Source organism: Conger conger, chromosome 2 (assembly GCF_963514075.1).
Source record: "Conger conger chromosome 2, fConCon1.1, whole genome shotgun sequence".
Taxonomy (NCBI): Eukaryota; Metazoa; Chordata; class Actinopteri; order Anguilliformes; family Congridae; genus Conger; species Conger conger.
The window spans coordinates 70322432-70347507 of NC_083761.1; the positions used below are offsets into that span (position 1 = coordinate 70322432).

General features: G+C 43.1%; 2 protein-coding genes across 2 annotated transcripts; both read right to left on the reverse strand.

Annotated features, from left to right (window-relative positions):
- Positions 1-3201: 3201 nt before the first annotated feature.
- LOC133122904 (erythropoietin receptor-like) lies at positions 3202-9545 on the reverse strand. Its single transcript, XM_061233175.1, has 8 exons — positions 8924-9545; positions 8095-8218; positions 7607-7773; positions 7345-7496; positions 6608-6764; positions 5969-6056; positions 5702-5789; positions 3202-5351 (listed from the first exon to the last, which is right to left on the reverse strand). The coding sequence occupies exons 1-8, from the start codon at positions 9021-9023 to the stop codon at positions 4668-4670; spliced, it is 1560 nt and encodes a 519-aa protein (XP_061089159.1). The 5' UTR covers positions 9024-9545; the 3' UTR covers positions 3202-4667.
- A 1320-nt stretch (positions 9546-10865) lies between these two features.
- Positions 10866-25055, reverse strand: LOC133121990 (ras-related protein Rab-3D-like). The gene is made up of 5 exons (XM_061231619.1): positions 24890-25055; positions 20901-21134; positions 15544-15662; positions 14692-14816; positions 10866-13678 (listed from the first exon to the last, which is right to left on the reverse strand). The coding sequence occupies exons 2-5, from the start codon at positions 21132-21134 to the stop codon at positions 13491-13493; spliced, it is 666 nt and encodes a 221-aa protein (XP_061087603.1). The 5' UTR covers positions 24890-25055; the 3' UTR covers positions 10866-13490.
- Positions 25056-25076: the final 21 nt, after the last annotated feature.

Consider the following 25076-nt stretch of genomic DNA (forward strand, 5'->3'; position numbering starts at 1 on the left):
GCGTTTCCTGCCTTTGTTTTTGTGTTTCTTGTTCTTGTTAATTTTTTATCTTTCGCTCACCTGTGTCTCGTTACCTACCTCCCTGCACTCACACCTGTTCGTCATCTCAGTTAATTTGTCAGTGTATTTATGCCCACCTAGTTTCCCTGTTTCTTTGCCAGATTTTTTATAACTACCCTTATTGTTCCTGTTTGCCGGTATTCAACCACTGCCTATTTGATCCATGTTCCGTCTAATAAAGACATCAGTTTTGCCAAGGTCTGGGTTGCGACTGGTTCTTCCGTCATAATGCCTGACATTAGTCATGTGTGTTTAATTGCTTCTTTGGCGCAGGTACAGCACAAGAGAGCTTTCAGTATCAGGTCTTGATTGTAGGCTTTCGATTACTATTGGAGACTTTTTGTCAACATGAGGACCTGAGTTGTCAAGGAAGTCATTATGAAGTACAAAACATTCAGAGTCACAGGCCAAACCCTCGGCTAACCAAAATCAACAAAGTGTTATGCCGGGGGGAACAGAGGAACCAGAAGCAGACAGGGGTACAGAAAAATGTTGATTTAATACAGCAGGGGCAGACAGAGCGTAGTCAAAAAACAAGCCAAGGTCCAAATCCAGGGGGTCAGTCCAAACAGGCAGAGGTACAAAAATCCAAAACACAAAGAAGAGTCCAAGGAAGCAGGCAGGGGTCAAAACCAGAAAACCAGGGGCAGGGGCAAGGGCAAGGGCAAGGGCAAGGAAAACAAGGAGGCTGGAACTGGGGGACGGAAACAAGGGCTCGGGAACAGAACAGGACAAGACGAACTAGCAGAGTGCAACTGAAAAGGACTGAGTGAGGAATGAGACAAACTAGGCGGGGCATGGGAGTGAGGGCGGTCTAACAAATAAACATCAGGTGAGACACATGAAAGGGTAATAGGACAATAACGAGGGGGAAACGAAAACGCGGACTGGATTCACACTGACACACATGTAATACAAACGGCTCCGGACTAGAGAGTAGACAATTGCAGAGAATCAGGAGATGCAGAGATAGAGAGAGACAGGTGCGAATACTTCGCTGAAACTAAGCAAGTCATCAGTGATAGAATAGGGAGGCGGAGTTACAGAACAGAATTGAAACTGGAGATGCGTTAGTAAGTTAGTTAAGTGATTTAAATTACAAATACACAAAACTAGTGAATGTTAGTTTGTTAGTTTGACAAACATATTAGTGTGTTAGTATAATTAGTACTGTACAAATTCTATGTTAGTTGGGATTAGTATATTAGTGCTATGTACAAACATGATATGGAGAGAAAGCAGGAAGTAAGGAATGTAAGATTGGAAGGAAGACTGAACCCCGGAACTACCGTAAACACCTGAATAGTGGAGCACGCAGACAGGGGAGTGACTCGACTGGAAAACATTCAGACGCAGACATAAGAGGGGAGGACGAGTGCAAAGACTAATGAAAATAAACAGAACCAGACATGAAATATGAAAAATAATAAATTACAAGAATAAATAATACTAAACAATGATACACTAACACACAGAACACAGGAACATAACACAAAGCATCATTAAAAGCATTGGTGAGCTCAGTAATCACAAAGGACATAGTAGGGCAAGGACGGGCAATACAGTTCAGGACCAAAGAACTCTCACCATAATTAGGAAAAACATCCAAACACCTGTCCTACAGATAAGAAACACTCTTCAGGAGGCAGGTGTGGATGTGTCCACAATACTTCACAAACAGAACTACAGAGGCTACACTGCAAGATGTAAACCACTAATTACCACAACCACAAATTACAAAAACTACAAATACAGGATGGCCAGGTTACACTTTGCTAAGAAATACCTAAAATTGCCTGCACTATTCTGGAGTTCTGGAAAAGGCTCTATTTCAAAACTGGTTATTTCAAACTTTTCCAGTCACTTTAATGTCACTAAGGGTAACTAGCTTTTCAAACAAGCAGGAGCTGAAGATGGCTGCTGTAGAGGCCTGGCAGAGCATCACCTCAGTGCCTGATCATGTACTGTATATGGATCACAAGCAGTCACAACCAACTACTAAACATGATTATTTTAATTTACATAACATTAATATGTACCAACATTATGGTGCCCTGATTTCTGGTGGTGAAACCAAACCAAGATGAAAATCTGCATTCTCACCACATGTGAATTGTTTGATGACAATAATTGTGAAACACAGAGTCAAATCAAGAAAAATGTCTTGTCCCAAATGTTATGGAACTCACTCAAATAAAGTTTACTGTTTTGATGTTAGTCATTTAATTTTTTATCCACATTTGGAAACAAAACAAAGATCTATAAAAATGCTTTAGGCATGACACGAGACTGATATTTAAAAGAAAATAATTCACCATATTTGTATTGTGTATTTGTAGCAGTCCTTATGCATGAATCTTTTTCCATGGACTATGCAGCAAAGTCCGGGCAATGGTATATGTTTCATTTTCTACAAAACAATTAATTGGATAAAAGTTTTATTTTCACATTTCCATTTCATTGTTTGAGGAACAAATTGCTAATTTCTTGCTGCTTTTACTGCACTGTCTGTGCCTTGCCTGTAGTACTAGCTGTTGTGTTTGTGTTTCTCTGATATATTTTACGGTATGTGTATGCGTTTTGGACCGCCGCGAAAACAAGATTACTTGTCTGGAGCTCTCCTTCAATAAATGTCCGTATATGTTCTGCAGGCACACTTCCCAGCTCCTATAGGAAGGCCGGTTCTTACCATCTTAATCTGATAATCTAAGCCCAGGGCTTTCTCTCCAGAGGGGTACGCACTTCTCCACTGAAGTCTGCCCCCTGTTTGCGTTGATAAGGCCTGTCGTTACAAAGCCATCGCAGCAATGGGTCAAGCTGACCATTCTGATGAGATCCTATCAGGTATGTGACCAAAAAAAGGAGAAATACTGAACCAATCCTAGATTCTTTGCACGCGTTTTCTTCCAAACCTTCCTCTCCGTTTCCATAGCGATCCCTCCGACCTCCCTGCCTCTTCGACAAGCCCTTATTTGTGGGGCAGATAGGCTTATCTGTCAGAGAGCAAGGTTCTTCCTCACTCAGTCTGGCCCCACACAATAGCTGCTGAGAAAATGAACAGGAAGCCAGAACCTGCGCTTTAAAACAGTGAAGAGACTTGCTGTCTTGGTGGGACCAAAAAGCAACAATATGCCCAACTGATTTGTGTTTTATTTTATCTTTTAATCGTCAGTTTCTAAAAACACAATAAGATGTCATTTACAGAAATTATTTACAAATATAGCCTCAGCAATAAAACAGGATTATCACAGTAATAAATAATTAATATATGACTTCTTAACAAGGAAGAATGTCAGTATAATATTCAAGAATAATAGTGGAAGAGTGGAAGATCAGGAGTGGTTTTAAGGCGCATGAGATTTTAAGGCATATTTCACAACAAAAATTATATTTCTTGGGGTATATTTTTTGGGTTGCCGACAATTAAGTTAAATCCTCAATTAAAAACAAATGAAGTGAAGTACAGCATTTGAAGTTATTTCATAGTTACACAGAATACATGGATTGTCTTAATAATTTTGCAATACCCCCTAATCTGTGATAGAGTTAGCTTTTATCAATCTACTATTCTATTTAGCATACAAAAACACAATACTATACATATACCTTGACAGGCTGACAGGTTATAGTTACAAAAAGAAAAACAGCTAAAACTGGTGAATTTAAACAGCTAAAAACTGCTATTTGATCGGAGTAGTGTGCATTACAGGAACGTACATATGCATTATCAATACAGACTCCCACAATTAGAGGATGTTTTTATCTAAAGATCAATAGCCCTCATGTTAGCAAATAAAACAAGAACATAATGTGAACATACTCTATATTAACATGGACATAAAATGATGCAATGTACAAATTTAGAGACAAGGTATTAACAAAACAAATTGATGTCTGCCATTGTTACCAATAATAGCCGCCAGTTTCAAGATGACGTGCATTATCCAGGATGCTGGATACACGGTCTTGCATTGCCAGCTAGTGCTTTATCTATCAAAACTACCAAGATTGGCAGTCTATCAGTCTACAAGATGTGTTTGATGAGAAGAATTCTGGATAAAATAACCCCACAGTCTCTCAACATCACAAGTCGAACTGGCCCATTCTGAACGAACAGAGCTTCATTTGGCTCTTTGATTGTCAGGACAGCGTCCTTTAAACATGTCGGCCTACTTCTGCCTCTGCTTTGTGTCTGAATGTGTTGCTCTTTCCCCTCCTGGAACAGGGTGGAACTCATTTAATCTCCTGAGACCCTGCCTACTGAAATGACATTGCATTTTGGTTTCCCTGAGCTCTATACAGTATTTGTCTTAACATAAGGGACATTCAATTCAAATTAAATCAAATATTTTTTAGAAAATATTTTGACTGCAACATGTTTTTTTCACCATTATGTCAATAAATGGTGAAATACTATATTTTGTTTCTCCTGGGCCTCAGGAGGGTAAACGGTCAGGGTGTCATATCTTGGTCAGGGTGTCAGATTCTTTCTGGTTTCTGATTCAGTTTGGAAAAAAGCACTGTGAGACAGAGCTAAGCGACATACCGATTGATTGACTGGCTTGTGAACCTGGCTGTGCGTTTATGTGCCTGCAAGTCTCCAATTGTCAGCACTCTGAGTGAACGGGTTGTCCAGTGTGAGGCAACTTGTGAGGGGGGATTTCATTCTCGTACTCATTGGCGTAGACGCCCCCTGTCCCAGCCTCCGCTGTCCTGCCCGCACTCATTGGGCTGTAGTCCATGTAGATGCCCGAGTCTGCTATGGTCAGGTAAGTGTAGCAGGGACCCTTGGGTTGCCAGGTGTTGCGGGAGTCCTCAAAGCTGGATTGAGAGGACAGCCTGCCCGTTCCTGAGCTGTTTCTGAGAGAGCCCAGGTCTGACTGGGATGTGAGGGTCCCAGGGCTGGAAAAGAGCATCTGCAGGGGCAGAGATTCCTCCGAAACGTCGTCCATGGGCCCCTGAGAGTCCTGGTTCAGGGTCACGTAGGCGTCCTTGGACTCCAGCGGGGCGCATTCGAAGGGAGAGAGAGGGTGCTGGGGGAGAGGCAGCAGCTGCTCAAACTGCCACTGTTCTTGGGGTTTCTCCTTCCAGCGGGATGGCAACCCAGCATCCTTCCTCCTGGCTCCTTCCTCCTCTTCTTCACTGTCCACCCCCTGGGTGCGTAAAGCCCAGGAGGGCACAGCTGACCCAAGACTGGCCTCTGACAGCACCTCCAGTGGGGCGGGGAGCTCCTCCAGGTAAAACAGTGCTGGTCCCCGCCCCAAGCCTCCGGTGCTGTGGACCAGCCAAGCCTGACAACAGCCAAAATTACAACCATTTTAGACAGATGGCAAATAATGAATGTCCACAGGTATACAGATCCAGTGGAGGCAGAAAGGTTCAGTGGGATTTTGAAGGCCAGGCTTGATATGGTGCTAGATAATATCTAGTTTTTAGGTAAACTAAGCGTTAGGTACACTTGTGGTAGGAAATAGTCCAGCATTACTGGGCTGAATGGTCTGTTCTTGTCATAATGTTATGTCAGATGTTTAAGTGACAAACTGAGATAGGTTCATTTTTATTGATGAGACAAGAGAGGCCTTTTGTAAGAGCCTATTCTCAGGTGTTTCATGAGCGGAAATGAGCAAACAGCACCCCTCACCTGGAAGTCGCCTCCATACACGGTGAAGAGATCGGGAAACTTGCCTTCAGGACTCGGAATAAGAGGCCACATTTTCTTCAGCAGAAACCTAAGTCAAGGTATGGAGACACAACCTTTATGCGATGTGAAGTGAAAAATAAACCTTCCTCCATGGATAGAAATGTCGACACTGGTGAAGCACTGATGTCATAACTACAGACTCCCAATCTCAATAAGGAAGGAGGAGAACCACACAGGGATTTGGGATGAGGAGAGAGTGTTACTGACCTGCGACGGGAGAGGAGCATGGAGAGACACAGCACCATTACGATGAAGGAGATGACCAGGCACAGTGACAGAATGAGCGGGTCTGTGTCTATAGCATTCAGACAGGAAAGGGGCACCATTAAAATAAGAGTCTGAGATGACACCACCATTCCTGCCTTGTTCATAATGAGAAAGGCCACCAGCGAGAGCATTCACAAAAGCAGATTCCAGCCTCCATTGATCTGAGCTTGGACAGATCAGCAGGAGATAGCCCAAAGGAAGGGACATGCATTAGCCACGACCGTGAGGCCATTTCAGAGGTCACAGATGTGGAATAGAACGGTAAATGGTAAATGGCAGGCATTTATATAGCGCCTTTATCCAAAGCGCTGTACAATTGATGCTTCTCCATTCACCCATTCATACACACACTCACACTCACACTCACACTCACACACCGACGGCGATTGGCTGCCATGCAAGGCCCCGTCCAGCTCGTCAGGAGAATTTGGGGGTAAGGTGTCTTGCTCAGGGACACTTCGACACAGCCCGGGTAGGGGATCAAACCGGCAACCCTCCGACTGCCAGACGACTGCTCTTACTGCCTGAGCCATGTCGCCCCCCATAGAGAGAATAGAGAGCAGGCTTCGGCTCACTCACCCCTGTGGGGCGTCTCCATGGAGACAGTGGGTGTCCAGGCACTCCAATATCCATCGTAGGTGATGCCATCAAACTTGACTCGAACCCGTGCCTCGTATCTCGTGCCAGGTTGCAGGCCGCGCAGAATAGTCTCTGTATGGGCTTGCACCAGTTCCCACTGTCAAAGAGGGGAGTCAGGTTACTGGTGCCTCACTGTTTCTAAGCAACTCTTGAGGCTAAGAGGAGTCATGGAATTTTTTATGGAATTCTCTTACAGTGTATAGAGCTTGCTGACATAGAACTCCTATCAGTAGCTGTACGCTAAAGACTGCATGAAATTAAGATTTCAGGCTCTCTTTTCTATAGTGAATTTCATGCCACTGTAGGATCTCCGAACTCTCAAACAGTAACTGAAGCTCCTTTTCTAGCCATTAGGGACAACTCTCCCTAATCAGAATGTAATGTAACGTGGTATAGTCTTTCATTATTTTACCTAGAAGTTTAAGTTGTCCATAACAACATGTTTTTACATGCTATCTATTACAGTGTTTTGCTAAAGAAACTAAATCAGGTGAAGTGCCTCAACTCAAGCTCAAGGGTACAACCACAATGCCCCACCTCTGAAGTGTTACACTACACAACACACACCCTGTCTCATGACTACCCTCATTACAACGATCTGAACAGTTATCCGGCTCTTCCCAGTCTCAGAAGGGCTAGAGCCCCGGGACATATCCACAGAAAAGACAGGACTCCACCTTGCTCATCTGTCTGCTGCCGGCAAAGTAGTTGACTTCATATATCATGCTGTCATCCCTGTACTTAAGAGGAGGAGGCAGCCAGGCCAGCTTCATCTGACCCGGCTTCCCTGTCCTCGTCATCGTCAAATTGGCAGGAGGATCCAGCAGAACTGAGGGGTGAAAAGTGAAGAAGCTGTCAGAAGCTGTGCATCACCCACTGTGTTGGAAACATAGAAGAGTCTGATGTGAAGTCAGCCAACAGCGCAGCCCACCAACTCACACACGCGGTCAATGAATATGCTGCGGTTGTAGATCTGCTTTCCGGCCTGGAACACGCGGAGATCCAAAGGCAAAAAATGCATGACCTTGGGCAGCGTACAGAAGTAGCGTGTCTTGTCGCCCCCTACTGGCTGGGCACTCACAGGACATCCCATGCTCTTCTCATTTCTGCAGGGTTACAGAGAGGAATTAACACAAAAATGTCAATAGACCATATCACCTTGAGCAGGTGGTAAATCCAGTACATTGAACCAACAATGAAATTCCTGTATTAACAGTAGTAGTAGTAGTAATTAGAAAACTACCACATATTACATTTGTTAACTGTATCCTCCTGTGAATACTTAATTGAGGAACCTGCTTTAAAAACATTTCTAGATATTTACCCAGAAATGCACCTGATCATGGAATAAACCCGAAAGCTGCTTTAAAAATCTAGAATATGAAGCAGGATCCAAATCTTTGAGTAGGAAGGTAAATTAAACTCACTGATATGTGTATTCAAAGGTGTACTCTTCAGGAGTGGTGTTATCCTCCCAGAAGCAGGTTAGATCGTACTTCCCTTGGGCAAAGCATTTTGGGTCTTCAGGCTCAGCATTAAGCAACAGGGACACTGTGGGTTGGAAGAGATTTTCAGATTGTCAAACAAAATTAGTTTACTTTTACTTAATAGTAAATGATTTCTTACCTTATGGCCACTGTAACAGACGTTGTGGTTGTTTAGCTTTTGATGACAGCTTAAATAGTTTGAAACTAAACCTGCCTATTGATTATCATATATATATACAAATACATATATAAACTGTAGGGTAACGAATATATGTATTTCAATATCGTCCACGGACACCCGGTTCTGACTGACTACACAACAAATGCTATGGTACGCTGTATTCTCCATCTCATCCAGAAATAAAAAAGATCAGGAAAAGAGAAACAGCAAGAAACTATTTCATCAATAAACCTATGGGTTTCCACAGTAATGACTCGTTGCTTAGTTTCCCAGACATTTAGAACACCACCAGATTAACCCCCCAACTAGGCTCTCAAAAGTATCTTAATGCCGCCGACAGTTAGCAGCGGGATCAAGACAGAACTCAAAAGTAGCCACACAGTAGGTTATGCTACTGTCAAACTGTTGTATGTCATTAAAGATCACAGTAATGCAGGAAGCGTAACGAGTTTTTTAAATTGTATTTCAATTTTAATTTATTTACAGGCATTCGAGGTTACAATTAGCCCCTATTATACAATTTTCTTTGTTTTGATGGGCTAACGTCTTATGAAAAATATAAGTTTTAATATGAAATTGAATACATACCTTTTGTCTGCAAATTTCGGTCACTTTTCGCGAAGAAATCATTTTGAAAGCAAAAAAATATAAATAAACCACAATAATTGAATGGTATAATTTTACTCATTTTTCCAGCTCAACGTGTCGTCCGCTATGTCTCCTTAACGTTCACCATAACAGAACTCGTGCGCTGCACGCACTGTTAGTTCTAACACAAGCGTTGTAACAGCTTGCTTGCAGAGATATGAAGGCCCACACGATATTACACGTGTGCATCGCCGAAGATAACTTGTTGAACACAGCTGTAAGCCTAGGCCCACATTACCCAAACTGTTTACCCTGTTTTCTGGTCTTTAGGGGAGGAGCATAAAAACTAGTACACGTTGAAATACGAGCACGAGTGAACGTGTTTTTTCATTGAACACCTCAATGAGACACCTCCTGTGCCTTAAGCATAAACAAGCAAACAAACAAAAAACGTCAGCACACGTTAAATTGGTTGCAATTTGCGACATTATGAATTGTTCATTATCCGTGAATCAACTTTTACAACGACGCATATCCGGATAAAGACTAATTATAGTAAGGTAATATAAGCTAATAGTTATTGGACAACGCACCGATGCAGCACGGTGACCTTTAGCATAAGCAAAGGAACAACATGAAAATAAACTACGCATCGTACCTACGTCACTTAATATAGACCTACTGGACATCGATATGTAGCCAAAGACGCACAGGTACAACATGATTTGGGGACACTCAAGTAACCTCACAGAAAACGGTCCTTATCTTCAAGTTACAGCTTTCAGTTTCCGCGCGCAGTTTACTGTATCAGTAGTGCAAGACCTGCTGGCCTCCCATTAGACCTATGCGCCACGGTGGATTTTTCCCGCTTTAGGTTATGATGCGAACTACACATAATCAATATTATTGCAGTGAGTTCATTATACAGTGCAGTCCAGAAACGAAGTGACTCCGGACCGGATCTGTGCCGGTACCGGCTGACTTCGGGTCAGAATCGGGGAAGATCCGGCGCGGAGTATTTTATTTTATTTTTGTTTCTTTTGGTAAGCCAATTATTTAGCATACGTCTCCGACTGTTTCTCAGCCTCATAATGGCTTCCCAGTCTTTAATTGGCACAACACTGGTCCTTAAGTTGACGAAAGCAAATGACTGACCCCAAAGGCAATCGAAAGCATAGAATCAAGACTAGATACTGAAAGATTTCTTATTGCAACAAGGACGCGATTACATCGGTCTAATGAGAAACAGCTGAGAAGCCAACTGTCCAACTACTTTTGGTCCCATAAACTGGGGGGACTATGTATAAAAAGGATGCAATTCCTACATGGATCACCCAGTGTGGATGGAAATACCCTCAAATGAAAAAAATTACATTCTACACTTCATATTCATTACTATAGTCATTGTTTTATTTCAAATCAAATGTGCTTGAGTACAGTAACTTACTTACGAAATCACTGTGGCAAACTCCAGATCTAAGGTTTTGCATGCTCTCTAGATCTTAATTTTAGAACAGTTTTCTGGAAATTGCTGTGGAATAAAGGCATTTTATGAAGCCTTGGTTTTATCTTGTCCTCTTTTCATTGTCTGAAAAGGCATACTTAAAATGTGTTATTTTCCCTTTTTTAGGGAAATAAATGTATTCACAATATATAACACCAGGCCTGTTGTGGGTTCTTAGAACATAGCAGGAAAGGGCACCAGGAAGTGGTTTGTTTCTTTTGTGGAGGGAAATGGCAGTGTTGATTTCTGTGTAGTGAGATAAAAAAAAGCCCCAAAACTAGACTGAATGGTGCGAGTAGTTTTACCCTAAAAAAAAAAAGGAGTAAAAATCATGGCCGGCAAATAGAACAATGTTGCAGAATATATCTACAGCAAAAGTTCACCTAATTAGTGCATTTCAAATTGCTTATAAAGAAATACCCTAAAGCACAGCAAAACTTCTGGTAATGAATACAATCTTTATTTTGTTTTAACAAATATTTCTTTATATTTCATATACATATTTCTTGCTAAATGACAAATACATTCATATCCTAAATAAAAACAAGACATAAAAAATATAGTGCTATATTTTTAGCCTTGTAGTTTGGCATTCTTGAAACAAACTAGCTTAAAAAAATACATAAAGAATTCATGAAGAGCACACAGAACACTTCCAGAGATTAAAATGGCGTCCCCATGCTGTGCGTTTCATTAGAACGGCATGGGGAAACATCACATCGTTCACTGGTTCCACTTTCAGCCATGAAAATACAGAAAGCCAAGTAGCACAAAGCAGAATGCCGTTTCCCAGTTTTCTTTGAGAAACGCCTGCAGTAATCAACACTTATTGTCAACCTAAATTTACAACACACCTGAACATCATTGCAAAGTTTCCAGTATGTTTATATCGAAGCCTTTGCAGTTTGTTTCCCTCAACTACTTAATGACACAATGCCAGTGTAGGCTACTCTTTGGAAACCATACTGCCACACAGAGGAAAAACTGTCCCATTCAACTAATCCATCTGTTCAGGACAAGCAAAACAATGATATTCCGAAGAACATGAAAACTGAAGTTTGTATCAGCCAAAGACCATGCTTGTGTAAACTATAGAGAACACAGGTATGTGCATGCACGCACAAACACACAGGTTTGGCGATGCACACACGCATGCACACACACATACCGGTTTGGCGGTGCACACACGCATGCACACACTGATACAGGTTTGGCAGTGCACACACTCATGCACACACACACACACACATACCTACAAGCTTGGCTCTTTCAATTGAACTCAAAAGATCGTATCAGGAAAATAAATGACCACCTGGCTCATGTCTTTTAGTGTTCTTTAATTGTATTACTGCTTTAATGCTAACTATCTTCCAGTCAAGAGGCTTTAGTGGTGTCACCATCTACTGTTAACTACACTTCTACAGTTAACTAGACTGACTTGAACAAAATAGCATTTTGCTGAAAACTGGAAAGAATTCAGGAAATAATACAGTGTTAAACTTGGTCAGTCATGAAATTTTTTTGGCATAAACATTACTGGAGGTCAAGAAAAGTCAGCACTACCCAACTGCCAGCCTTCAGAGGGTTAATAGTGAGACATTGTCCAGCACCTGCGTATGAGATGCGGTTGGGGTGGGAAACACGTGATGTGATATAGAAATTATGCCATACTTCATTAATCATTAAACATGGGACTTAGGATAGACAAGGACTCCAACGGCAATAACACAATCACAACCAGGACACTGCTTTGTGCAGTAATACTCTGCTACCACTAGGTGGAAGCACTGCACTCTAATGCAAACTATAAAAAAACTGTAAGGCTGTACCTCCCTGGGAAAATATCCATTGCTACATTCAAAAATTTAGGGGCTATGAATATTAATAATCGAAAAAAAAAAAAAAAAAAAAAAAAAAAAAAAGGAATATAATGATATGAATATCAGCATACAACAGGACATTATGTTCAGTCCTCTAGGCCCTTAATTTATGAAAACCTCTACAAAACAAAACAAAACAAAAACACGTACACATAAAGAAGTGCACAAGGTCTCACAAACACACCTCACAGGCTTTGATAAAGCCCAGCCACTCCGAACACTGAGAAAGCCTCTGGCTTCTCCTTCATACTGCTTTTCCAGTAAAATGAATCATTTGTGAGGCAAAACAGGAGATAGCTAGGGGGGCCTTGCCGAACAAAAGCAGGGAAAACTGACACCTTCTCCACAGACACCATACAACTCGACACAGTGCTACTCGCCACGCTTGTGCGGACAGTGCTCTACGAAAGCCCACCAGTAAAGGTACAAAGCTTTCTTCTCGCGCTTACACAGGTGTGGCTTCCGGTAAATGGCACAACATGGCGTCTTACAAGCGAGTCAACAAAATCTTACGCCTGCAGATGTGGAGAGTCGTTCACTTCACACAACCTGGTTCCTGACGGAGCCTCCACAGGCACTTGAACACACAGTAACTGGAAGTCAGCTCAGACGGGCTGCTGTAATGCGTTTGTGAGACGGTTAATACAGAGGCTAGGACGGGTGGCGGGTGTTGCCATGTTATCTTTTAAAAGAAAACACAAAGTAGTGCAAGAGTGCTGAAACAGTGTTTTTATGACCAAGTCATCTGGTTTTGCTACTTGCACTGTGGACACTACGCAGCCTGTTTTCCTAGTGACAGGGGCAGAAGAACACAGCCCCGGGGATGAAACCCAGGTGGGGAGAGAGTGTATTCACAGTGATAGCCATTTCTTTCTTCAGTTATTTCAATCAGATGACAAAGTGTTAAAATAAAGGCGGGGAGGGGGGCAGACTCTCAAAGCAGGGAAAGTTGTGTAGAGAGGGGGAGACGTTTTAGAAGCATTACAGACAAGACGGCAGAGTGCATTTCACATGCATGGAGAGGGTGAAGAGGCTTTGGGGGAAAAGTGGCACATAGTTTTGGCATCACAGGGACTACATCCGGGGTGGGGGGGTGGGCCAAACGAGGGGGGCAGGTTTATGTGTAGTGTGTTATCTCAGGTTACTGTGTTCTGGGGTAGCATTGAGTGGGGAGGGGCTGAGGTTAGCATGAACAGCCACCCTGGTTGTCAGGGGGCGTGTCCTGCAGGGTAGGAGCCCGATGATTGGCCATGGGGCTGGGTTCCCCGTCCATGCTCTCGTTCATCTTCTCGCAGATGACGTCCACCAGACGCTCAAACACCTGCTTCACATTGATGTTGTCTTTGGCGCTGGCCTCAAAGAACTGGAAACCTGGAGGGAGAGAAAGAATAGAGGAATTAATGATTTACAACTATAGAACTTCAACACTGCTTTGAATATGCTTTGGCAATGATGTGTGTGGTTGTCATTCCAAAAAAAATTTTGAATTAGAGAGACTCTAAGTGCTTGTGTGTGTGTGTGTGTGTGTGTGTGTGTGTGTGTGTGTGTGTATGCCTGCCTGCCTGCCTGCCTGTCTGTCTGTGTGTGTTTCTGTGTGTCTGACTGTGTGTCTGTGTTGCGTCTGCATGTGTTTGTCTGCATGTGTGTGCGCACAACAGGCATAGGTGTGTGTGTGTGTGTGTGTGTGTGTTCAGTAGTGTGCAAAAATTTGGGCTTCCTGTAGCCAGCAAAGAGTCTTTAAATTCTCGCTTTTAGTAACTAGTGCCATGTAGGTCTTTGTTGTTTAAAACAGTATTCCTCAACTCTTCTCAACACTTCTCAGTCCACTTGCCAGAAGGTTTTTGTTCCAAGCAGGAACTCACACACCTGATTTCCTTAATAAATGGCTTTTCTTGTGGTGTTATTGGTTCAGTTATTAAATCAGGCGTGCGAGTTCCTGGTTACAAAGAATAAAAACAAAAACCTTCTGGCAAGTGGGTCCCGAGGATTGGAGTTGAGAAACACCGCTTTAGAAGCATTAATAAAAGGTTCAGCCCTGTAATTATACTCACCTGACTCACTGAAGCCCTAACTAGAAAATCACCTGGGTGTGGGCCTAGGTAATCATCTTTTAAAAAAATAAAAGAATAATTTAATTCAGAAGGGTTCCCAAACTTTTGCACGGCCCTTTTCCTTTTTATAATGATTTCTAACCAGTAAAAATGAAAAAAGCAACCTTGCTTTAAAAGTTGCCGAAAGGTCTCATGTTTTTGTACCATTTGGAGTTCATGTTTGCTTTCGATCACGTACAGATTCCTACAGATACATTTAAACCAGGGGTGCCTGTCTTGCACCCCACTGTATGTGTGTCTGTTCTGCATGTCAGCCAGCAGGAGCCAGCTCACCTAACTCGTCTGCCAGCCTTTGGCCCTCCTCAGCGGGGACCAGCCGGTCGTCCTCCAGATCACACTTGTTCCCCACCAGGATCACCTGTGCATTGTCCCAGGAGTACGTCTTTATCTGAGTCGCCCTGCAGTGGAGGGAGAGGGGTGGTTAGAGACAGGCGGAAAGGGATGGAGGAACAGAGGAGTAAAGAACAGAGGGGTGCTAAGAGAGGGAAAATAAAGATGGGTACAGAACACACAGACAGCGGGAAGGGGTGGAGAGAGGATAGGTAGGAGGGGTAGAGGATCGAGTACAGAGGGAGCTATGGGTAAAGGAGAGAGGGGTAGAGGAAGAGTACAGAGGGAGATATGGGTAAAGGAGAGAGGGGTAGGAGATGGAGAGAATACAGAGGGGGATATGGGTAAAGGGGCGGCCTGTAGCGTAGTGGTTAAGGTAAATGACTGGGGCAGGCAAGGTTGGGGGTTTGAATCCCAGTGTAGCCACAATAAGATCCGCACAGCCGTTGGGCCCTTGAGCAAGGCCCTTAACCCTGCATTGCTCCAGGGGAGGATTGTCTCCTGCTAATCAACTGTACGTCGCTCTGGATAAGAGCGTCTGCCAAATGCCAATAATGTAATGTAATGTAATGAGAGGGGTAGAGGAAGAGTACAGAGGGAGATATGGCTAAAGGAGAGAGGAGTAGGAGATGGAGAGAATACAGAGGGGGATATGGGTAAAGGAGAGAGGGGTAGAGGAAGAGTACAGAGGGAGATATGGGTAAAGGAGAGAGGGGTAAAGGAAGAGTACAGAGGGAGATATGGGTAAAGGAGAGAGGGGTACGACATTCAGAAGGAGTGGTTCTTCAAACTGACCAATCCTGTACAGCGTTGAAGGAGTCCTGGTTGGTGATGTCGTACATGAGCAGGAAGCCCATGGCTCCTCTGTAATAGGCTGTGGTGATGGTCCTATAGCGCTCCTGCCCCGCCGTGTCCTGTGGGAAACAGACACACAAATAACCCAGCATTACAACAACCCAACTTTACAGCAACGCGGCATTATGAGCCTGCCATTACAACACAACATTACAGCAACACAACATTATGGCAACCCATAATTATAGTAACCCAGCATTATAAAACCCAGCATTATAGCAACCCAGCATTACAGTCACCCAAAATTATGTCAACCCAATGTTACAGCAAACCAGCATTATAGCAACCCAACATTACAGTAGCCCACAGTACAGCAACCTAAAATTACAGTAACCCACACCTATACAGTAAATTACATTACATTACATGAATGGCATTTGGCAGACGCTCTAAACCAGAGCGACGTACAGTTGATTAGACTAAGCAGGAGACAATCCTCCCCTGGAGCAATGCAGGGTTAAGGGCCTTGTTCAAGGGCCCAACAGCAGCACGGATCTTATTGTGGCTACACTGGGATTCAAACCACCGACCTTGTGGGTCCCAGTCATGTACCTTAACCTTACCATGTTCCTCAACCACTGCCACAGGCTGCCCTGTAAATGCACCTGTCAGCACAGGACTCCACAACACTCAGTGAATTCAGCAAACATTCACTTGCGTGAAAGAAAGCTTTATTCTGTGGAACGCATCTCTAAATCGTTCGTCTTTCCAAGCTTGTGAATTAAAGCAGGTTGAGACAGATACTGTCCAAAAATAAACGAGGCTATAAAAACAGCACCTGATTATAATCAGTGGCAATCATGAGTGAATCTTAGTGGCATGGTAACCAGCTCATCTTGTTACCTGGTAACCGGACTTAAGTCCCAGCTTACGCAGGAGGTTTTGACATCACCTAGGGGGTTGCCCAGGTAACAGAGGGTCACTGGAGTGGCTGTGTGTTCCGGCTGTGTGTGCGTGTGTATCAAGATCAGAGTGGTCATGGGAGATACTGCTTCACAGACAAAGGAGACACGTCTACGCATTGAGCAGCGAGATGACGCCATCTGTTCTCCGTCTGAGAGTCAGGTTTCCGTACAAGGGCCCCGGCCCTACCATACAGAGGGACTGGCCCCATCTTCTTCTATCTCAGTTTAATGATCAACATCATCGTTGATTATTACAGAGGCCACTTACCACAGCTCAAGTTTTATTTCAACACGTGAACCAAATATATTTTCTGTGACTCAATCCAGCACAGCGAGGAAGCATTTGATAAACATTTGTGTCCACTCATCAGCAAAAGTATTCAAGCAAGAGTGGCTCATTTTCATCCATCCATCTTTGCGGATCCAGCAGCTAAAATTCTTCATAGGGTTTTCAAGCCGAGCACGGTTCTTGAAATTAACCCAGCATTAAACATACTTTTTGTTAACTTGGATACAAAATGTCATGGACCAAACCGATATTTACAAAACAGAACTACTAGTGCCATAGCAGGACAAAGTCAAGCTACTGCATTTCTACAACATTCTCAACTGCACCAAACACAGAGGATTCTTCCTCTCATTAGCTATCAATGACTCTACTATGCTTTACCATGTTACTGGAGGGGGGTTGTCATTTGTGAGGTGGGGGGACCATGGAGCAACCACCCTCCCCTCAGACCCTGTTCCATTGTGAAGGGTAAATAAGGGCAAATAGTCCACCTGGCCGTGTGGCAGAGTATGAATGGTGAAGAAAACAATGCTGGGATCATCACCACCACTGCTGTTGCCATGCCTAAGTGTGCTGCCCCACAGCCCCCCCCCCCTCAAAAATAAACAAACACCACTGCCCAGGTGACACTCTCTCTGGCTCTCTCACACACTCCCAAAGTCTCCATACTTTTTGGCATTGAGAGTGTGTACAACACCCTCCACCTGTAGCCAGTGGAGATGCATTTGTCTAGATCAGCCTACCAGTTTTTTTTGTTTCCGTAACCCCGCCATATTACAAGCCTTTATGCAGGTGCAGTGCTTTCTTTTTCACATCCTGGAGAACCAAAAGAGAAGCAGTTCTAGAGAACCAAAAGAGAAGCAGTTCTAGAGAACCAAAAGAGAAGCAGTTCTAGAGAACCAAAAGAGAAGCAGTTCTAGAGGACCAAAAGAGAACCAGTTCTAGAGAAAAAGTCAAGAGCTTCCGTTGACCCTCCTGCCCCTCCTCCACTGCCACCGATACCTATACGGGCTAAAAGAAGCAAAGCCCACTGGACGTGCTCACCAAGAACTGCTCCAATAGCTAGAGCGTACAACTGTTTGTTAAGCCAAGTGCTGAACCTATTTCCAACCCCCAGCGTATGTAGTCTCTGATGAGCCACCTTACATACCCCCGTCTGTACAACTCTTCGCTGGAGGGCTGCTCAGTTGTAAATGGCAACAAAGGGGCACCTCCCACACCCAGGGCCCTGGCACAACCCCTCGGCTCTAGAGACTTTGAAGCATAATGCCACCACTAACAACGCCATTTAAATTCATGATGAACCAGTGGTGATCATACCACAGAGGTGAGGATATTTCTTTCACCCGGGATTATTTTGGGACAGAGGTATTCAATTCAACATAAACACAAGATGTCTTCTTTCATTTATTTTGTTTGGGCAAGCTAAACCGAGTCCTGGGGAAAACCTGAGTCCCACACACCTGAGCCTTAGCACACATAGGTACTCACTGTGAACCTGACTATTCGACCCAAACCTCACCCTGCATGACCTGCATACCCGCGTTCCTAGTCATGCAACTACCAGCAAATATTCATATCAGATACTGCAGAAACTTTGAGTTCCAGCTTAGGTCAAAAACCTAATTTGATTTAAAAAAATATATATATATATATTTCTTCAGTCTCTTTATGTTAATGATCTCCTTTTTCCATAAGATCTTTCAGACCTTGTCCAAAACTCTTCTGGTAAGCCTGTTCTGCCTTCTGTTGCAACAGTCACTTTGCTCAGAGCAGCATTTAAATGCACCTGGTTGGTTGAGCAGATGTTTGGGCACAAACGAGACAATGAAGATACATCAGCCGCAGTGTGTGGGAAGGGTGCACCTCTGAACTGAAACTTGAGCTGAATGGACAGTCTGACAGGCATATTCACTTAAGCTGGACGAGTGAAGGCGCTGAGCTCCTGTGGTTCTATTGAGTAGTAGAATTATGGATCGTACAACTCTCCACTTCCGAAAAGGCGAATACAGGCGAATCCCAGGTGTGGACTGAGGGATCTTTCTCAACTGCTAGAAAAACCAACAGTGCTATCACCTGCAAGCAACATTCAACATACCAACCAAGGTCAGAGAGGAGAATAAACTGAGGAGACAAGTCAGTCTATTAGTGCCAATAAAAAACTAGTACAAAGGCTTGAACAAACCTCAAAATTCCTTGTTGGCTTTAAAGACAGGAAGTCTTAACTGATTACAATCTAGATTGTATTTCCATTTTCCATGTAGCTTTACAAAGTGTTGTCTGTTATCCAGCACCCTTTTACAAGAACTGTACCGGAACCAGATATGATTAGGTCTGCTGCAGTTTTTTTGTTTGTTTCACTGAGCAAAATCAGCGTGCATGTCCACCTTCATAATCGACCCAACTGTATCCCAACTCTAACAACATTAATGACCTCAGCAATATCACACTGTCAGACAGCATCAACAGCCTCAGGTAGAAGGAAATTCTACAGGTGGGGTTTTTCCACATTCAGTGAGGCATAGCTATTTATGCAGACCTTAGAGAAGCCTATTACACATCCAAACAAGTCTGCTTGTGCACACATACCTAGCTAATGCACATTGTTTGCTAAAGGACAGCTTTAGTACTTTAGGTTTTTAAAAAATCCTCCGTCTTGCTAAAGTGTTTATGTCAGTGTGCACTTGTCCCACAATTCAAATTTCAGTAAAATTAAGTAGCAAAGCGGGTCTTGGTTGGCAGGGCTGGGTTTGGCTCAGTGGGTTTCTGCCAAGAGAAACTGCAGACATTTGACAGTCAGCATCATCAATGAACGCACACTGACATACATCCTGGATGACCTCAGCCAGGCAAATACCAGGCCCAGAAGTGCTGGTGCCTCCGCCCAAAACGTCCCCTGCGTCATGTTTACACTTCTGCATGGGCTTCACCCATTCTCTCCACAAGAGTCATGCATTAATTCCTCACTTCAAACACAGGGAGCCAGGCCAGGTTAAGCCCAGTGGCAACCCACACATGTAAATACACACGCACATTCCCACACCCATATTCTCTTCATAGGCCATCAGAGCTCCCCATTTAAAAGTACAATTTCCTTATAGCCAAGCACTTCATTTACCATAATGGAGTGGAACCCTGGTCCAGGATTGGCTACAGTCACTACCACAGTAGCAGTTGCATCCGTGTCAACGCTAAAGGGGAAAGGGTTTTAAAGAGACCTTGCTGCCCAGCTCAGAGCTGATCATTAACAGGAATCCCTCTCAGGAATCCCTCTTAGAGGCAGTGGCTGGTCCCACGCCCTCTGTGCACACCAACACAAACCACCACAGAAGACCCACCCTTCTGGAATTACACACACCATAGCTGACTGACACATCTATTCTGCGGAAGGAGATCAGAACTGTCAGTACAACCTTCTCTCCTTCAAACACTTTGATTTGTTGATTGGTGTATCTGACCTAAAATGTCATCAGCAGAGTGCTTCTATAGACATTGACAGCTTGAACAAATGGAACAGTGTTCATGTGGCTGAGGCTGAAGGATGGATTAAAACATGTCAGTGTCAGAATAAAGCAACATATTCAAACCATTTAATGGGTAGTTTTTCCTTTATCCATCCAAATTAAACTGACCAGCAGCCATGGAAAAGCATGTCAGTGCTCAGCCTCAGAAGCACTTTTCTGTTTACTGCAAAACCTCCTCTACTCACCTACTTCCGTGGGCTTGTAATGTCTGCTGGAGCCACAAACCCAAATTAGGGCACATATCAAACACCACAAGCACACTGTGGAAGAGCACTTTCTTTCACCACCACAGCAATGTTTCAGGGCAAAAGGGCACCCTATTACTGGGAATAGAGACCTGTAAATATGGCCCTGTAATCACCCTCATTCTATCACTTACCACCAGCAACGCCACAATGAGAGCCTGCTTTTTCCTCACACTTTTCATTTGATGGTTGAAAGAGGGAGAGAAAGTTGAATCAGAGCAGGCAGACCCATAGCTCACCCGGGAGCCGATGCAGAACATTAGCCATGCTTCATCAGGTCCTAGCCATGCTTCACTGCCTGCCGCGGGTTCCCTCTCCCACCAGCTCAACTCACCCAGATCTGCAGCTTGACCCTCTTGTCGTTGCGGTAGACCGTCTTGACCTTGAAGTCGATGCCGACGGTGCTGACGAAGGCGGAGGTGAAGGAGTCGTCGGCGTAGCGGAACAGGAAGCTGGTCTTGCCCACGCTGCTGTTGCCGATGATCAGGAGCTTGAACATGTAGTCGAAGTTCTGGTCCGCCGCGTCCTTCTGGGCCTGCTGCTGCCGGGAGTCATTTGCGGACGCCATCTATTGGAGAGAACAGCGCCGGTCGAGACGGGATACAACCGCAAACAGCCCTTTAATTGAGGCTGGGGGGAGGACGCTGACACAACACTGATGCAGAGCTACGGAGACCAACCTGACCCTTGAGATCCATGGAAAGACAAACGCAGGTATTACCCAATCAACTCAGTTGTTAACTAAAAGGACAGAAATGTCTGCAGAAAGTCTGCTGCCTCGAGGCGACCTTCAGGTCTTCCGAGTGTGGACCACTGCACCTCTGATGCTAAAGGCCTTTTAGTCACTGCCCTTCATTGACCACCTACCCCAAACTCACACACCCCTCACCCCCCACTAGCCCACCCCACACACTGCTGATAAATCAGAGGAGCTCAGGACCACTTTCCCCTGATTACGGCCGTCTCCTTGGAAACCAGCCCGGCACAAAGCATCCAGGCCTGTTAAAACCCGGCCAACATGCACTCAGCACAGACAAAGATATTGCACAACTGAAAAAGCAAGCAGCAGACGTTACCTAGCAAATAAAGCAAGCTGTGTACTCAGCTGGATACCTACTGTCCACCACCCATTATTAAGAGATTTACGACTGGGAGAACATAGAGGTAGAGGATCTTTCTTAATATCTCAAGAGTGAGATGGAATGAGTCACCTGTAGGTATGGGAACATTTCATTTTTATTTTAAGGCCATCATATAATATGAAATACTTAATGTTTCATTAATGCATCTGAAATCTTTTTAAGAGTTATTTTAAGTTAGAAAAGGTCAATGTGAACATACAACTTGCTGTGTAAGAAAATGGCCTGTATTCCTCCCTGCAATGGAAATATTTTAAGAAGGGACGTACTTGGTGTACCAATTGTGGACATTCTCCAACAACCATCTTATCCTTCTCCTTACCAGGTTTTACATGTAGGAAGTAGGGATGCATATTGGGGAAAATATCAAATCATGCACACCCCACTTTCAAAGTTTTATTTCATAGGATACCCTTCTTATGAGAATACAAGCTCCCTGAACCAGGTTAGGTTGAGCTTGGTGGGAAGGAATATCCATCCTAGAAGCATACTGTCATACTCTGTTAATCATTTTAGTAGTAGATTCTGCTATTGCTTGGCTTATTCAGGAGAAATATGCTCCCTTCCTACAGGAAAAAGACAGATAAATGTCAAAAGCATTTAACATCATCTTGCATCTCAGTAGTTAAATTGTTTAAGTCTGTAGAAGATCCACAGAGGACAATTTTATGATCAAAGCAGATAAATCAATTTGACACAACTGACCACTCAAATAATGAAAAAGGGATGTTCTACTACTGCAATAGAACCAAACAGGCCAGTCTCAATCGCTGCATTGCAGGAGAAAATTCTGGTTACTGTTCTGTTACTGACAGGAACCAATGGTTGAAACTACCATGAATGTTAAAGACCTACAGTACAGGTGGTTTCGTTTCCATTCAGTATTTTTACTGAAGTTACTCAGGTTCTGGATTTTGAAAACACAAGGATTTCAGTTATTGGTAAAATAAAAATGGCATGAGAATGTATAACAAGAACAAAAATCTACATGCCCTTTTATTCTTAATGCAAGTATTGGACCAGACCACCCAACCAAATCCAGCCAATGCTAGTGAACATGATTAATCAATTATAAATCACATTGTTCGTCATGTTTGTAGAAATACATTTCTCATTGTTGATGTTGCATGTTGAGGGATTTGCTAGCAGTCCATAAATCTACCAAGTGCTGGCCGTTATTTGACATGGTTCACTGCATACAAAATGGATGGCATGAAAGTGAACTGATATTAAGGAATTAAGTAGCTAAACTGATATAGTAACTGAATAACAGGTTCTGTAACCTGGGTGAACTGTGACTGAAGCTGGTTTATTCCTCCACAACCTCATTTATTCTAAGCATAGTAACTTAAACATTGTGTAATCATGTGTGGCAATTAACCATTTCTGTGCTAATCGTGGCAATCCCAAAATATGGAAATATCCCTACAAAGACTGATTGTAGACCATACCCAAAGGATTCTGACCAATAAATACCACAGAGACCTGGAAATGACATCATAATCTGCAAGAGGCATACAATGGCATCCTTCCATCTTTTAAATTGTCACAGAATCCTTTGGTTACCAAATGTATATGTGAAAATTATGAGTCCAGCACACACAATCACAGACAGATTTTCCAGTAGTTAAATTCTTGCAAGGGTCTACCACACAACTTCACAGCACATGATTCTCACAAAGCTGAAAAGCAAAAGTAAACATTGAGAATACAGGTCCCATGTGGCTGTAAGTTTTATGGCTGCTAGGTATATTATTGAATAGGGAGAGAAGGAAACCTGGTTCTCCTCATGAGGGCTGAAATTATTTTACGAATTAGTTGGTTATGTAACAAATAAGAAGTACATTGCCTTCCATTACAAAAACCACAGCTCACTTTGAAAAATGTACAAGGCAATCAATTGAGATTGTCAATTGAGTGTCAAGTGTCAAGTGTCAAGCCAATGCAAGTATAGTACAAAGTAGTCCTACACACTTCAACCTACTGCTTGTTGCCCCTTGTTGACCATTTACTGCATTTTCTTTTTATTTATTTTATTAATTCAGAAGCAGAAGTTTCAGGGATTTATCTCTGCTTTTGTCTGAATAAGGGACTTAGAGGTGGATGGAAAACGGATCAACATATGCAGTATTATGGGTTGATCTGGTAACTGGTGCCACCCAAGAATGTATGTCTTTCAAACAGGATATGACACACCTCAAAGACTCGCAGACAAATGTCAAATTAATTACAGTCTGGTTCTTGGCACACGTTCCTGCTATTAACAGAAGCGTTTAAATAAACTCTTTTAAAGTGTACTGTTGGTCAAATATAAATAATTGAAAGACGTCTCAGATCATTTTCCTTTCAACAGGATGCGGGTCCGTAAATTAATTAATCCCTCGCTCGTTGTATATTTTAGCTGAGCAAGTATTTTCTGTTCCCAACGAATTTTACTTTGGGGCAATTACACAGAGAGCCACCGATTAATTATCATAAACACTTATGCAGGCTTGTTATAGAACACATAAGTAGGCTAAAAAACAAATTCCACTATTAAATCTTCTTTCTTACCAAGAGTAGGCTATCACCCGAGGATAGCCTACCATAGAGTAGCAACATGATGCTTATTTTTTTTAGTCAACATACAAAGCATTAGAGTACCTATATATTGATATGCTTGAGTTGTAATAAATAAATAAACGAAACTTTATGATAATGTACGGTCGGCTTGCCCATAAAATTATTGCTTCGGATATGCTTTTTTTATTTCATTATTATTATTTTTTGAAGGGAGAAAATGCTGTTCATTAGCATAAAATGTAATATATTATACGACATAATGCCAAAGTTATTAACAACGGAGGACAATTGCGCTTGATAGGCTATCTAGTGCGTATTCCTGCCATCCTCAGTCACGGAATATTGTCAGTGGCGAGCTCAAGACTATCAACCACATATCCATTTGGTATAGCTAAAATAGCTGGCAAAGTTATGGAAGACTAAGGTATATAAATAAAAGCCGTGAAACTGTATATGATATTGGTCTATTTTCTCCACTTTTGTCTCACGCATTCATCCCATGGCTACCATATGGTCGCTTCCACCACGAAATAGGTTTGTTTTTCGCCCATACAAAGCGAAAATCAAAACCCTTTTACAATCATTTACACGTAAAGACAGAATGGGAAACAAATCGACCCACCTTCGTTGTGAAAGCCTTCTTGAACCGTGTGGTTTAATTGAAGTTGTACGCCTGTGATATATAAAAGGGTGTACTTCCAGTCGTACGTATCCTCTTTTCCTTATCCACTCCCACCCTCTCACGCTTACTGCTGAATGCTGCGCTCCCGGATCTCGTACTAAGCTGCTCCGTCTGCTGTATTGAAATA